This window comes from Hyaena hyaena, unplaced genomic scaffold (assembly GCF_003009895.1).
Source record: "Hyaena hyaena isolate Hyena2069 unplaced genomic scaffold, ASM300989v1 scaffold_449, whole genome shotgun sequence".
Taxonomy (NCBI): Eukaryota; Metazoa; Chordata; class Mammalia; order Carnivora; family Hyaenidae; genus Hyaena; species Hyaena hyaena.
Genome location: NW_024081076.1, coordinates 1,028,295 through 1,044,170, shown reverse-complemented (window position 1 = coordinate 1,044,170; position 15,876 = coordinate 1,028,295). Strand labels below are relative to the sequence as shown.

Sequence of the window (15,876 nt, the reverse complement as noted above, 5' to 3'; positions counted from 1 at the left end):
GCTCACTTGAATCCAATGAAGAACTACTCGCTTCTACAATTTTGACCAGTCAACCATTAAATCACAAACGCAAAAATAGATGAGCTGAATGGAAATGATGGCATTTCACAACTTCTACAGATTGCACTTGATGGAAACTTCATGAGTTTTTTTTTTTTGTTTTTTTGATTCATTTTTACAGCAAGACTTGCCTGGTTGATATGTTTATGTGTTTACATCACTTTTTTTTTAAATTTCTGTGCAATTACAATTAATTTAATCACAAACACTAAAAATAAATCCAGCCATTAACTTTGTTATGAATAATCATCTCGGTTCTTGTAGGTGTATGAGTCTTGTACTTCTTCTTGTACGAACTCCTCTTTCTTTTCCCAACCATTTGGCCAACCCCCATTGGCCTGTGTGGTGGCACCGTAAGACTTGGGGGTACCATAATTTATATAATTTTGAGTAATGTCCCCTGTCTCTTCATCGAGTTCATCTTCATGGATAAATCCGCATTTTTCTTCACTTGTTTCCTCAGGATCTGCCCAGGGTTGCTTCTCTCCTGAGGCAAATATGGCATAAAATATAACTCCGCCATAGTGGACCAGGGCAGCGATCAGGAAAACATACTGCCACTCTTCACGTGACTGTAGTGACAAAAAGTGGCATTGTGAGAACAAACTCCCTGTGTTCACAAAAGCACATCTTCTTTGAATGCTCCACCATCAAGCTTTTCATACAATGTTATCTTGAGGGGAAACCTCTGTTCTGATTATATAAAGCAAATACTGTGTAGAAATTTTCCATAATCCTATGACTTTTCATTAATTAACTTTTTTAAAATCTCAGGATCTGAAATGAAACTCCAGATATATCTGCGGTCTGCTAATTTTTAAAATACCCATAATCTCCCTTTTAGTTTCCATTGATTTACTTATATTTTGTTCTCTTAATTCTTTTGTTTATTTCCTTTTGGTGAACCATGATTTTGAAGTACTATATAAGGACAAATAGCTGATATTATTCTTCCACTGATAACTGTGGAGTCTGAATTGACATTTCCAAATAAAGCTCAGAAGGCTTCTATTTGCATGTTTTAATGATCTAAGAGAAAAAGTGTTTTTTATTGTTGTTTTTTCAAACCAGAAATACAAGAAATATTATAAGGTGTTGGAAAGCATATTGCTTATTGGTTAGGAAATAAGAGCTCTTCGAGAGAGATTTTCTTCTGAGCCTCAATTATCTCCCTTACTCAGAGGTCTGGTGACAGGACCACAAAGAGAATGTCAAACAGAACACAGAAACTCTTTTCTACCATGAGAGAGAATCTTCTAAAACTAAACATTTCCATCTTACCTTATTCTTTGTCATTGCACCAACAATGATAGGGCAAACCATTCCTGACAATGTGCCAACACCATTTGAAATGCCCATTAAGATGCTGGCATATCTCGGAGCAATATCCAAGTGGTTAACATTGAAACCTGAAATATACACACAAGCTTAGGCTCAAAGAATCCTAAATCTCTTAGAAGTGGGTGACTGTAGAATATTCTTTACCACACTCATCACCCTCTTTAGAAGATATTAGGTATCCAGCATGTGCTCAGTAAGTATTTTTTGATACTCTAGCTCAGGGATATAATGGGAGTGGAATGAGGTATGACTTCTTATGCAATACTTAAAATGTGATGCTCATACTACAGAGAGATTTTCACTCAAAAGAAGAAGAAGAAGGGGAGGAGGAGGAGGAAGAGAAGTAAACAGGAGAGAAATTAGTAGTAATAAATCCAAATAATGATTTCTAAGTGTTTATTTTTAGTTTCTAGTAAAAACATGATGAGTAACTTTTTAAAAATCAGAAGATTAAGGAGGAAAGGAGAATTTGTGTGTATATGTGTGTGTGTGTTGACAGCAAAAATCAGTTACATTTATGCATTTAAAACCATATATCTTACCAGAAATAGCAAATCCACTGAATCCCACTGCAAGTACCAAGAATGAGATAGCAACCCCTCTAGTATGAGAATAGCCAACGACCAGAAGCAGTGTTGCTTCCATGCCAAAACCTTCAGATACAAACACAAGGAAACACCTCAGAAATTTGTGCAAATTTGTCCAATGAGCTAAAACTGCTAAAAATGCTCATGCCTATCTGACCTAGCAAACCATTTCAGGAAGTCTATCTTAGAAATAATAACACTAATAATTTATGCACAGGGACTACTGAAGCCTTTCATTTTAATAAAAACACTGAAAACAATCTAAAGTTTCAGTGATGGGCAGGGACAAGTTAGTTATATAGTTACTTAAAACTAGAAGTTATGAAAATTTGAAGATAAATTATTATAAATGAACAACGAAGACACAAACTGAAATGCATGTTTGATATGTACAGAAAAATTACTCACTCATGTAGATCAGCAGTTCATGAGCCAAAATCACGTCCTTAACATCACTTATGTACTTACCACCACAATTCATGATCTTTCTTACGGTAGTAGTTGAAAGAATTTGCTTGCTTCTTAGAAAATCTGCAATCTGCCCTCCAATGGGTACGATAATTGTCATTACCAAGTGTGGCACAGCAGATAACATGCCAACCTGAAGGGGAAAAAAAAAGAAGAGACATACACGTGACCATAGGCAATATGGGCAGTTTAACGGTCTTGGTTTTCTGGATCCATCATAAACTCTTTGTGGAAAAAGAAAGGAAATAAAATACTGTCTCCAAATGACCACTTACCCTTAGAATAAGCAATAACTTCCAGAGAATAAATGAGAAAAGCTAAGTAAATTTACCTTTTGTCTTTTGCAAGAGAATGCTTTTTTCCTGTGTGATAAGTCAGTAAAATTTGAGTTTATGAATAAACTATCTTGAATCTTTTCACAGACTGATTCACATTTATGTGTCCATCTTATATTCTTAAATATGTTTGTAAAATTTCATCATTAGTGAGTGAGAGGGAGACAGACAGAGACAGACTCAGAGGCCAAGAAATATATTTGATAAGGTTAGAAGAGGCTACATTTTTTAATTTTTAAAAAATTCTTAATAAGGCTAAAAACCTTAAGTGCCTTTTAAATATGTATCTCTTATGAGTTTCATATTTAGTTTCTAAGCTAAATTTAGCCTGGGAAATGAAGATCAGTTCTTCAATTTTAGGTATTTTCTTTTCTTTTTTTTTTAATATTTTTAATTTATTTCTAGGAGAGAGAGAGAGAGACAGACAGCATGAGCAGGGGAGGGTCAGAGAGAGAGGGAGTCACAGACTCCGAAACAGGCTCCAGGCTCTGAGCTGGCAGTCAGCACGGAGCCCGACGCGGGGCTCGAACCCACGAACCACGAGGTCACGACCTAAGCGAAAGTCGGACGCTTAACCGACTAAGCCACCCAGGCGCCCCGGTATTTTCTATGTCAAATATCAATCTTTGGTCATATTTTCCTGTAGTGGTGTAAAGTTTCTGTATTAATTTCATGTGAAATTGCTCGTATTTCTAATGTAGCAGCATCAATGCAACACACATTTTTTTGGCTGGCCAATAAGTATGTGAAAGGTACTGTTCTCTAGGCATCATGAAAGCAGGAAGTATGAGTAAAATGCATTTTAATTGTATACATGGACTTAGCAAATTTTGAATACAAACATACAAGGAGGTTTTTGTCCTAAGTGTAATCTGAAGTACATTTCCTGGTAAATTACAAGTACTGGGAAAAAACTGATTATTTGTGTATTTGTGTTTTTATATCTAAATATAGTTTAGATAGACAGATTGATAGATAGATTGATAGATATGTTTAGATGTTTATATGTAGATATACTTTTATATGAATATATATATAGACTATAACTGATTGATTCTTCATAGAAACTCCATGTCATTAGGCCTTGTGCACCCTTCTCTTTGTGCTTCTCCTCTTTGTGCCTCACAGTCTGGATTTCCTCTCTTCCCACCTGTTTCACAGTCCTTTTAGAAATTGCAGGCTACCATGCAACAAAGAGCAGCTACTCAACACTTCTCCTCTGCCCCAAAATGTGATGCTCAAAAGGAATCAATGTGTCCTCTCACTTGGTTGCCTTTTGTAACCTGACCTCTCAAAGTGTTGGTTAATTCAAGCACTCCTTTGATATACCATTTTCAAGAAGCTAATAATGTTTCTATATAAGTACTATATATATGTATATATGTGTGTGTATATATATGTATGTTTCTGCTTTAACAGAGTCAGTCTATCTTAAATGAAGATTATTCTATTGTACTTGTGATTTAGTCGGCAAGATACTCAATTTAACTAAGGTTGGAGAAAACTATCCTCCATTTAAATATATTTTAATGTTTATTTATTTATTTTGAGAGAGAGAGAGAGTGATCATGAGCAGGGCAAGGGGCAGACAGAGAGGGAGAGAGAGAATTCCAAGTAGGTTCTATGCTGTGAGCACAGAGCCTGATGTGAGGTGTGATCTCACCAGCCATGAGATCACAACCTGAGCCAAAATCAAAAGCCAGAAGCTTAACTAACTGAGCCCTCTCCATTTAAATATTTCAGTTTGCTTACATTTTTTGCTGAGGTTCTGCAATTATTTATAGAAGAGAATATTGGGGCTGGCAATCATTCAAACACCAGCCCAAGTTATTATGTATCAATTGTTTATTGTAGACTTTGGATTCAGAGCCATGCCAGCCTGGATCCAAAACCCATGTTATATTTCTTTTACTACCTCCTTCATACATTTTTCAAGGAAGTCTGTGACTTATTTTAAGCCAATATAATAAAAATTTTCAAACTAATCTGTGTGTGTAGAAGTTACCTACAATTTTATTTACAAATATAATAAGCGAATCAAATCAACCTATCTGATTGTTATATCTAGTTTTTGCAAAATATCATTGCTTCTGCTCAAGCATTTTCAATTAAATGGAGCTACAGGGCCAGAATGACCACACAGTTTCATTAACATCAGTTGGCTCCTTCAATTTTTCCCCATGAGACCTGACTTTATTAATAGCCTCTCAGTGTCATATTTGTCCTAGATTATGAAAATGGACTCACACCTCCAGCAGCCTTTGTTGAGAAGTATAACACCTCTCAGAGCTTCCAAAGGCTACCCTGCAATGTTTGATCAGCTCTAGAGAGAAGAGGCCTATCTAAAGCAGCCATTCTTCTCAGGAATGGAGGAAACAGTTTCCTTAGAAACAGGGATCACAAAAGAGCTCTTAGAATAGCTTCTCCGAAACTCAGGTTTTCTTCAATTCCAGGCCTCAGATAGTCTTTCAAGTAGAGACATAATATGAATAGCGAGCCCAGCTGGACGTATGTAATGACATGAAGAGAAATGGCAAGTCCATTGCCAGCACAGACAAGTGTATTCAGTACTCAGCAAAGGGCTCGCCAGAGATGGTATTCAACAGATACTTTATTAAGTGCTTAAATGAATATAGGGTCTACCTGAATTTGAATAGCATAGTAAAGGAAATTGAAACATAAATTAAAGGATCAGGGCTTAAACTTGATTCTGTCATATATTACCAGTGTGGTCTAGGCAATTTAAATACCTTCCCTAATTTGTTTTCCCATCAATAGAAATGATGACAGTTATCCAGCTGGTCAACCAAACAAAGTTGTTTATGAATATGAAAGGACCTTGTAAATTTCAAGCCCTTCTATAAATATAAAGTAGTATTTTCATTTTCATTTTATCCTTACAGATAGTCTCAAAATGATTATATTTTCACAGCTATGAACGAATGTCTAGCATTTAGCATACTGTGCTGTAACTGGTAACTAATTGCTTTCGTCTATATCACCAAGCTGTGAACTCTTGAGAACAGGAACCATGTTTTTATGTCTGAATCCTACACATCTCATACTCGGCATATGCTTGTTAAATGAATAAACTGAATAAATGACACACAAGAATGTTTTCAGATTTTTTTTTGCTATCTCAAATCTTTCAGCCAGACAGATTTTTTTAAGTTTATAAGAAAGTTTTAAATTTTTCCTTTTACTTGAGTGTAGTTAACACACAATGTTACGTTAATTTCAGGTATATGGCAAAGTGCTTCCACAAGTTTATATATTTTGCTACACTCACAAGTGTGGCTACCATCTGTCACCACACAGTGTCATTACAATATCGTTCACTATGTTCCTTATGTTGTGCCATTTAATCCCATGATTTATTTATTCCATAACTGGAAGCCTGTCTCCTGCTCCCCTTCACCCATTTTGCCCATCCCTCATTCCCTATCCCTCTTGTAACCACCAGTTTGTTCTTTGTAGTTACACGTTTGACTCTGTTTTTTGTTTGTTTACTTGTTTTGGTTTTTTTAGATTACACATGGGAGTGAAATCATAAGGTATTTGTCATTCTCAAAGTCTGATGTATTTTATCCCATATAACACTCTCTAGGTCCATATATGTTGTCACCAGTGGCACAATCTCATCCTTTTTGTGGCCGTATAATATTCCAATGTGTGTGTGTATATGTGTGTGGGTGTGTGTATGACGTCTTCATTATCCATTTGTCTATCAATCAGGGCTACACTTTTACATGGAAAAGATATCCAGATAGATTTTCGAAAGCATTGAAGTAGAGATTGGCAATTGTATAAATACAATTCCATTTTAATAAAAGACTGTTTTGTTCACTGTTACATTGTCTCTTGAAGACTTAAAAAAAAAAAGTTATGTTTTTTAACAGGGGAAAGGTTCCAGAGCTGCCCATCCCAACTGACATATAAGCTGCAGGAGGGCAGAGACCAGGCTGATTTTGTCTGTATTTCCATCAACAAAGAGCAGTTTCTAGTAGACAGCTGAAGGAAGCAGAGACACACTCTTTATTTAGTCTTTGTTTCCCACAGGTTATTTGTTAAGTAGATGAACACATAAATGAGTAATGCAATAAATTGAGAAGATAGAATATTGGCAAAGAAACAGTCTTTAGCTGAACACAAAAATAAAACACTGGTTAAACAATGGTAATTTTTACATACCTTGCTGATTTCAAATCCAAAGACTTCCTCAAAATATGCTGGCTGACTAATAAGCAGTAAGTAAAAAGTCCAGCTTCTGCAGAAGTTTGCCACAATTATTGCATAGACAGGCATAGACGTAAAAAATTTTCTCCATGGAGTCTTGAATTTCTGAAATCCCAAACAGAGAGCCATTCTGACCATTTAAAATATTTTCTAACTTAAATGGGAATAATAAGTGCATTTTCAGGATATGTATGTTGGGGCATGAGTAGGAGGTAATGAATAGTTCATTGCAAATCTAATTAACCTTTGCTGCATGAACAATCATTGGAAGAAAAAACGATATCAGCCTCTTCTTCTGAAAAAAAAAATTGCACCCATTTTAGGAATATATGTGATCTTATGTTTATAGAAAACAATTCCGAAAGCACAGATCCTAGTTTCTAAGATTTTTTTTTTTGCAGTGATAGATCATGACTTAGCTAAAGATCATTGTTGTATCAGTGACCTTGTTAGTCTCCAAAATATCTTATATAAAGTATTGAAAATCCAATATAGTTAGGAGAAGAAAAATTAAGAGTGCGATATTCTAGACCCTATCTAAAGTCAAAAATATGACTACAAATCTATAAGTTCTCTTGAAAGACAATGGATATCAATATAAATTCCGTGATGCTGAAGTGCAAGCTTCTATAAAACTCACATGGCATACAGCTGGGTTAAGGTGACCTCCCAGCACACCATGGGCACATAGTAATTAGTTATTTGTGATATTGCAAACATTCAAAATTAACAACCCAAACATGACTGGCTTTGCTTATGATACCCATTAAAAAATTATATCTAGTATACTTAAAGATCCTATATATGCCCCAATACAAAGGAAGTATATTCCCCCTCAGACTAATATTTTTAGATCTGAAAATGTCTCTCCTATTCTCAAACACTTCCTCAGTGACTTTATTTTGAATGTCAAAATACAGTTTGGTGAAGAAACAGTAGCCTAAAATAACTCTGTTTAATGCTAGCTTGGGATCCTTGACCAGACCAAATCAGTAAAAGAGGAGGCAGACATTTTTTAACACAGATTTAGTAATTATTCCTGGATATAGAACCTCATAATTGATAGTACTGATCGTGACTCTAACTAAGCCTTTTCAAGATCACTTTAAAAGTAATATAGTAAGAAGTTATATTGTTGTGGTCACAAATATATATAAGACAAAAAAGAAAAACAAACAAAAACAAAACCATGGCCTAATGACATATAATGAGTACTGTGGCTTTAAAAAATATCCAGTGATGACATCACAGATGAATGTAAAGAGTGTATTTCTTAAAATTCAATATGCTCTGGGAAAACAATGCCAGAAAAATATACTCATTCCACAGAGAATAAAAATTGTCAAATACATGGATGTCAGCATTGTATTATTATGTTTGTATGAAAAATAACTTCAGAATATTATTGAAAGTAAATAACTCTTTTCTGCAGGGAACATGTTTCTATTATTCAGACCTCAAACATCTCTGCTAAGAACTTTTTTCTTCAGGTTGTAAAACATTTCATCAAATGTAAGATAAAATCTCTGGTTTCATACCTTAAAAATTGTTAGAAGTCATAGGAGGGCTTATAGTATTTTGATAACAGTGTACTTACTGACGTGGCTCTTTGCTTCCTAAGTGTACTTGGTTTACAAAAATTAATCAAGTTGTTTGCTTAAGATTTGTGCATTTTACTGTATACATGCTATATTTAATTTTTAAAGGAAAAAATATTTAAAAGACATTACAGACAGCTGCAATGTGTGATCCTTAATAGGAGGCAGATTCCAAAGGAATAGCTGCACAGGACATATGAATACAGAGTAGGTATTCAAATTTGGACAGGTATTAGAAATTTGAATAGGATCTAGGTATTAGGGAATATTAGGGAATTATTCATAATTATTTTAGGTATAATAATAGCACCTAAATGTGAAAGAGTATTTTTATTTCTTTAGAGATGTATATGAAGTTATTTGCTGGTAAAGTGTTATAATACCTCATTTATTCTGAAATCATCCGGAAATAAGAAAAATGAGATAGGTTAGGCAAGATCTTAACCACTGCTGCATCTATTCTGTGGAGACATGGATGTTTCTGTTACTATTCCTTCTGCTTTGCTATATATTAAATTTGTTCACAATAAAAAGTTCAAAATAAAGTACAATTCAATAGCTATAATACAGTCTCATTTGTAATTTTCTTTTGAAGCTACAGGAAAGTATAAAAACATCAGTAAGAAGTAAAATATTTTATTTAGAAAAGCAGTAAGGTAAGGAAATAGGGAGTTTGAGATTATCCATGTCATTTTATCAAGCAAGCTACTAGCAACTCTTCTGAAGGTCATTTCCAGAAAGTGGTTTTCACTCAGACTAAATTTTTGATTTTTTAAAAAAATTATGTTTGATTTAGACACACAATCTCAAGAACTGGTAAGTAAAGGAAGTATATTCACTAAAGAAAATATAGGCCGATCAGATCATTTTAGGCTAGAAATTGAGGCTAAATTCTGAACTCACCATTGATCAGCCTATGTTTAGCTTCTGTGCACAAAAACCACTGCTAGTGGGCCCCAGAGTGCACTGCCAACACCTGCCCCGTCCCCACATCATTGCTTGTTTCCTAAGTAGCCACCATTAGAAACCATCAGTCCATTTACAGAAGAAACAGGAAGGAGAAAGGTCTAATGTCAGTCTGTCCAGTCCATGGGACTGCCATAAGATAAGAACTTTTTTTTAAGTACTGAAGTTTCACTTCTGTGTGATATCCAATATGGGATTTTTCATATTCATTAACGGCCTCAACAACAGTGGGTGATAGACCTTTTGACCTAGGATGAGGTGTCAAAGACAGGCCTTCTCCAACAAATGAAGTAGAGAATCTGCTGGAGTAAAATAAAATTAGAATGAGGAGAGGCACCTTTAAAAGAAAGAGAAGCATAATATGTAGGCGACACTGGCTCTTCAGCCCTGCATGGTACCTCCTAGCTCTCAGCATAAGGAAACTGAGTTACTGTTCAAGTGCTGAATTATCGTACCTATCTAAATACATTAGTTTTAATCCCCATTTTTTAGTAGTACCAGATGGCTATTTATCAATTAATATTTATGATATATTAATGTCACATGGACTAAAATATATGCCTTACTGACACAGAAACTGCATTTTCTCTCTCCATAGATTCCATCCAAGAAATAAAATCAGAATCAGAAAAGGGGTTCATGTTATATGAATATTTTATCCTCATAATGATAATCCTGAAAATTATAAGAGTTTTTCAATAACAAGATTGTATTATGCAAAAAATATTTTATATCAGCTATTATTGACATTCCAATGATTTAATATTTCTTAAACCACATGTAGCATAAATACATATGTTTAAAACCTACATTTAGACAATTCAGTGCACTAATAATAGTCCTTTTCACGATTGTGTTAGATGATCTGGCATGTCCTATGATCTGAAATTAACAAGTATTTGTTGAATTTGTTTAAACTATGGATCATATTCAACTGTATATAAAAACTTATTTAGGTTTATAGTCATAGATATAGCCAAAGGCAAATTGGATGATTAAGAAAAGATAAAAGAAAAAAGAAATTATAGATAAAGGAAGTAGTGATCATTCCTAAGTCAGAAAATAAGGATGGAGGAAAGAAAACAATCATGATTGACACCAAATTGGTTTTGTTGAATCAGGACTCAGAAAGTAGTTTGGTTGGTCAAAGGGAGGTGAGGTGAAGAATAAGAACAGGAATATACACCATAATAAAATTCTTACTTCCATTGCACCTAAAAGATTTGCACTCTCTCCAATGCTTTCTTCAATGTACCTACGTTCTTCATCTGTAATGGTAGGATGCTTTGCAGGACTCTCATAAGACACCAAAAGCCAAAACATGTACCAGATCATTCCAAAGCTTCCTGAAAGCAAGAGTTCAAAAAGAAGAAACTAAAAAATCTATCACAAATGTTCTCATTTAACCATCATTTGCTGGAATAAGACAATAGGAATCTCATGACAGACACATTGTAATAGACTGTGATTTGGAGTTTATGCTTCTCCAACTGACTTCAACTATCTGTGCTTGTGTTATGCCACTAGACTTCAACATTCCTGAGGGTTGGTCCTGTAGTTTACCTCTTTATCTCTATTAAACAATGGTGGTACATGGGAAACCCACAATGAATAATTATTGAATGGTGCAGTTTGGAAGATGTTCATATAGCCAACAAACATTTACTTGGCACTTACTGTTCCAGACACTCTGCTAAGTGAGAGATATATATTTGAACAAGACAAAATTCATGTCTTCAAGGAATTTTATTAAAGTTAAATTCTTTTCTTATTTGCCTTCCATATGAATATATGAGTATATTTCCACAAAGAAGAAATACTCATTTCAATCTCCTGTTTGCACTTTAAGATCTAGTAAACAGACTATTAAATAAAAATCTAGATTATTTCAGCCTGAGTGGCTATCGTTCCTTTAAAAAGTGGACTTCTGCGGCACCTGGGTGGCTCAGTCAATTAAGCATCTGACTTCAGCTCAGGTCATGATCTCATGGTTTGTGGGTTCAAGCGTTGCATTGGGCTCTGTGCTGACAGCTCAGAGCCTGGAGCCTGCTTCACATTCTGTGCCTCCCTCTCTCTCTGCCCCTCCCCCACTCATACTCTGTCTCTCTCTCAAAAATAAACATTAAAAAAAAATTTTAAGTGGGCTTCTATAATTAATGTAGTTACATTTAACACTTTATTTTACTATATACTATGTTATTTTCAGTACACACTACTGCCTATTGATCACCCTCTGGACAGATGAAAGTTACATACAATAAACTGTTTGCATGTTCTTCTCCATCCTTTTCTTTAGCACTTTCAGTATTAAATCATGCCCTTACTGCGCAATGTAAATCTAAAGTATTAATAAAATAAAGAATTCCAAGTGATTTCTTCTGGTTTCCCAGAGGCTGGTCATTTTATTTTTACCTCCTACTGTTCTTATCCCTTGGGTAACAATCTAAGTACTCGGGATCTCTATAATGCTTTCTTCCTGCTTGTTCAATCTCTAAGAATTATTTCTTAATACCACAGATTTTGATGTGCCATGCTTTTTTTCCATTACCAAACATGACAGCAAACACAACTGAGGGTTAGATAGTATCTGAACATTTGCTAGAGTGTAGTGGTTACGGAATATGGGTCTCCCAGAATCAAGTCCTGGCTCTGTCAGTCATTAGCTATATGCTCCAATCAATGACTAAATCTCTGTAACCCTCCACTATAAAATGAGATCAGTCTTTTTTTTATATATAAGGCTGTGGCAAAGAAGAGTTAAAGGAGATAATGCAACTAGTAGCTAGCACAGTGGATGGCACAAAATAAGCACTCAATAAGTGAAAGCTCTTGTAATTCAGTAGTAATTATCATTACCACTAACTGAACGCATTGGCAGTGCCAGACATTCAGTTAATTGCTATATACGCATTATCTATTTTAATGTAAGCCATTGTACAGTTCTTATGTTATTAATTTTTAAATTATTAATACTGAATGTGTGGTTGGCTCTAAGACCTAATTTTTGTTACACACAGTAAGCAAGTACTATGTGATCTTTTCAGAGGATCTAACATCTAAACTTTGTACCATTCAATGATAAATATTAAATGAGATATGACTTACATAATGAGATTGGTTTTCATGAGTGCTTTGTGGAAGTTAATATTCTTCCTTCACTATCACATCATATTTTTAATTAAGTAATAGATTCAATGAAGGCACAAATCAGAGGATTTAATGGTCAGCCATCCCAACTTGGACTACATTTGCTTTATTTTTATTTTTATTTTTTTGAAGAATAAGTATATTTATTTTTTTTTTGAGGGGAGCTTTTTTTTTCCCCCACAAATAGTTTATTGTCAAATTAGTTTCCACATAACACTCAGTGCTCATCCCCACAAGTGTCCTCCTCCATGCCCATCCCCCCCCCCCCCCCCCACCCACCAGTCCTCAGTTTTTGTCAGCATTCAAGAGTCTCTCATGGTTTGCCTCTCTCCCTTTCCCCCACCATTTCCGCCCTTCTTCTCCCCCTTGTTCCTCCGTCAAGTTGCTCCTAATCCTCCTATACGTGCAAACATATGATATTTGTCCTTCTCTGCCTGACTTATTTCGCTCAGCATAACACCCTCAAGGTCCATCCATGTTGCTACACATGGCCAGATTTCATTGTTTCTCATTGCCAGGACTACATTTGCTTTAAACTATACACATTTGCTTTAAACTTCTTTGAATTATGGGCCCTTGAAAATCTAATGAAAGATATGGATTAAAATCTGATAAAAATATCTCCCCAGGAAAAAATGTACAAATGAATGTATGGCTTACAATTTTGGACATTCATGAATCTAAAACCCATCCATGGCTTTTGAACCAGAAGAAGATCTCCTGCTATAAAGCATATTAATCATATTCTCCAAACATGAGACTTTGCTCTGATGAGAACATTTTGAAATGGGAATGGATTATGCCAATTCTGGAAGCAGCCAGATACTGACCGGTTTTACCTCATGACTTCATAAATATTTCAAATTCTCCGGCCCACATCCAAAGATGGTATTAATCAGTGACATCACTCAGAATCTAGCTCTCTTATATCTCTCTTTTTCTCATTGTTAAAAAAAAAGTCTCCTAGAGAGAGACGTTAGGGGTACTTTCAAGTGGTAAGCTTTCTGGTTCTGCTTAGAAAGTGAACAGAAAGGGACTTTAGATTTAAGAGTTTCTGGTCCTTTTTTAATTTCCATTTGAGGGTTTCATTTCATTTAATCCTGGAATAATGAAGATGCAAATATGCTGCTGCTGCAGCTGACGGTTAATATTTCACCACAAACTGCACTGCTGCATTAACACTACTAGTCTCTTGCAGCTTTCTATCCCTCTTCAGCCTTGATGAGGCAAGGTCAGGGAAGTAACCAAGAAAGCAGTAGCAAAGAAAGAGAAGTGGGCGCTCCCAAGCTCTTTCCTTTTAATTGTCTATGAATCAAGGGTTAATTTAACTTTTTTCATAATTAAGGACAACATGTGCCCTACATCACAACAAAGTAGCCACCACAATGTAATTGTTTTTAAAAACAATAAATACCAAAGTAGAGAGAATCAAAAGATGGGGCATTTTCCTGATCTTCCCAAAATATTAAAAAAAAAAAAAAGATTACTAATGGGAAAAAATGTGAGTATATGCAGAAATATATTCAGTGATCTATCACTTCGTTTCAGTTTACATACATTTCTTTTAACTTTATTGTATAGAAATGCAACATACCATAGACATAGAATACTGAGGACCAACCAGTATACTGTACAAGAATGCCAGCTAAAGGCATTGCAATGACAGCTCCAGCGTATGAACCTAAAGTAGAAAAGAGAATGGGAGGAAGGTAAGTGAAATAAATACAAATTCTTGACTTCATCTCATGTTTCTTGAGATGAGGTGTTTCCGCACCTAAGTGCATGCACATTTGTACCCCTGTATCTACAAATACATATATACATCTATATACACAGCCAGTGATACAGGACTACTTACCCAAGACACAAAAGAGGTCTAAAAGTAATGAGAGTATAATAAAAAATAAAGTAAAAAGACTATAATAAAATTTTCCATGAACAAACTTGAAAACTTAGATAAAATGGATGAACTAGAAAAAACACAAAACATAGAAGAAATAGAGGATTTAAGGAGACCAATAAGAATTAAAGAAATTGAAATGGTGGTCAAAAACCTTTGGGGTCAACACCCTCATGTATGCACACGTACGCATGCGTGCACGCATGCAAACACACCCCAAATGGTTTTACAGTTGAACTTTATCAACTTCTGGTTCTTATGCAAGTTGTTCCTAAACTTTTCCCTACCACAATTATATCTGCATGTGGTACTCACCACAAAAGGAGGTGGTTGCCAATCTACTCCTCTCCAGAGGAGGAGCCCATTTGCTCCATATTCCATGACATGCTGGGTAGGTGACACCCTGTGATAGGGAAAGATATGTATCACCATTAAGATGCAGGGTCACTGAAAAATAAGCACATTCTCTTCTCTGAGGCTGTCTCTTTGGAACGGGCCCAAGGAATTAGGAGAAGCTGCTACTCACAGATCTTTGCTAATTCTGTCAAATTTCGCTTTAAGAACTTTCAGCCCAGATCAAGGAAGACATGGCTTCTTTTCAGTGACCTGTCCAAATTCTCCCCAGCCCTCAAGGATTGCTCCATTCATCTGCACCTCTGAACAGCTTGAGAACTGCGGAGGACGTTTTCATGAAGCATTAAGCACAGTGATTCCCAAATATAAGGAATCTATATAGAAGAAGGTAAAACTTAGATCCTTGAAGCTCACACTTCCTAAGAGTTGTATCTAGAACTTAAGACCTTTAAAATCATTATCCATTTTGTGTTATTTTGATCCTACCAAGTTTGTCTTTCTTTTGGAGAGAAGGGTCTTAATGCTTTATCTGATTTATCTACTCCCACTATCCTTCAGGAGAATTCTGAATTCCCAAAGAATATAGTCAATGAAATATTTTAGTGAAAACTCAAATCATGATGCAAGTCCAACAGGGACTTGGTATAAAACTCCCAAAAGGTATTAATTCAAGTTATCACCAGCAAAGGATGGACTCAGAAATTCCTATCACAACATACTAACCAAAGTGCTTGTCTTTTTTTTTTTTTTTTTTAAGTCAAATAGTCATTAACAATTCTTTAGTACCACTCAATTCTCAAGAAGGGGAAGCAAGCAGCCATAGTTGTACTTTAGCATTATTTAAACACAAAATATCTGATTGGTTGGATTTTCCAAGTTTTTTA

General features: G+C 35.2%; 1 protein-coding gene across 1 annotated transcript in view; it reads right to left on the bottom strand.

The window, feature by feature from the left end:
- Window positions 1-296: 296 nt before the first annotated feature.
- The window catches only part of SLC17A6 (solute carrier family 17 member 6), a 38,113-nt gene continuing 22,533 nt past the window's right edge, over window positions 297-15,876 (bottom strand). The window contains exons 5-12 of the mRNA XM_039253284.1: window positions 14,954-15,041; window positions 14,333-14,419; window positions 10,795-10,937; window positions 6,983-7,132; window positions 2,457-2,589; window positions 1,944-2,054; window positions 1,342-1,469; window positions 297-632 (exon numbers count right to left, since the gene is read on the bottom strand). Of these exons, the coding sequence (XP_039109215.1) occupies window positions 297-632; window positions 1,342-1,469; window positions 1,944-2,054; window positions 2,457-2,589; window positions 6,983-7,132; window positions 10,795-10,937; window positions 14,333-14,419; window positions 14,954-15,041 (1,176 nt within the window). The remainder of the gene's footprint in view (window positions 633-1,341; window positions 1,470-1,943; window positions 2,055-2,456; window positions 2,590-6,982; window positions 7,133-10,794; window positions 10,938-14,332; window positions 14,420-14,953; window positions 15,042-15,876) is intronic.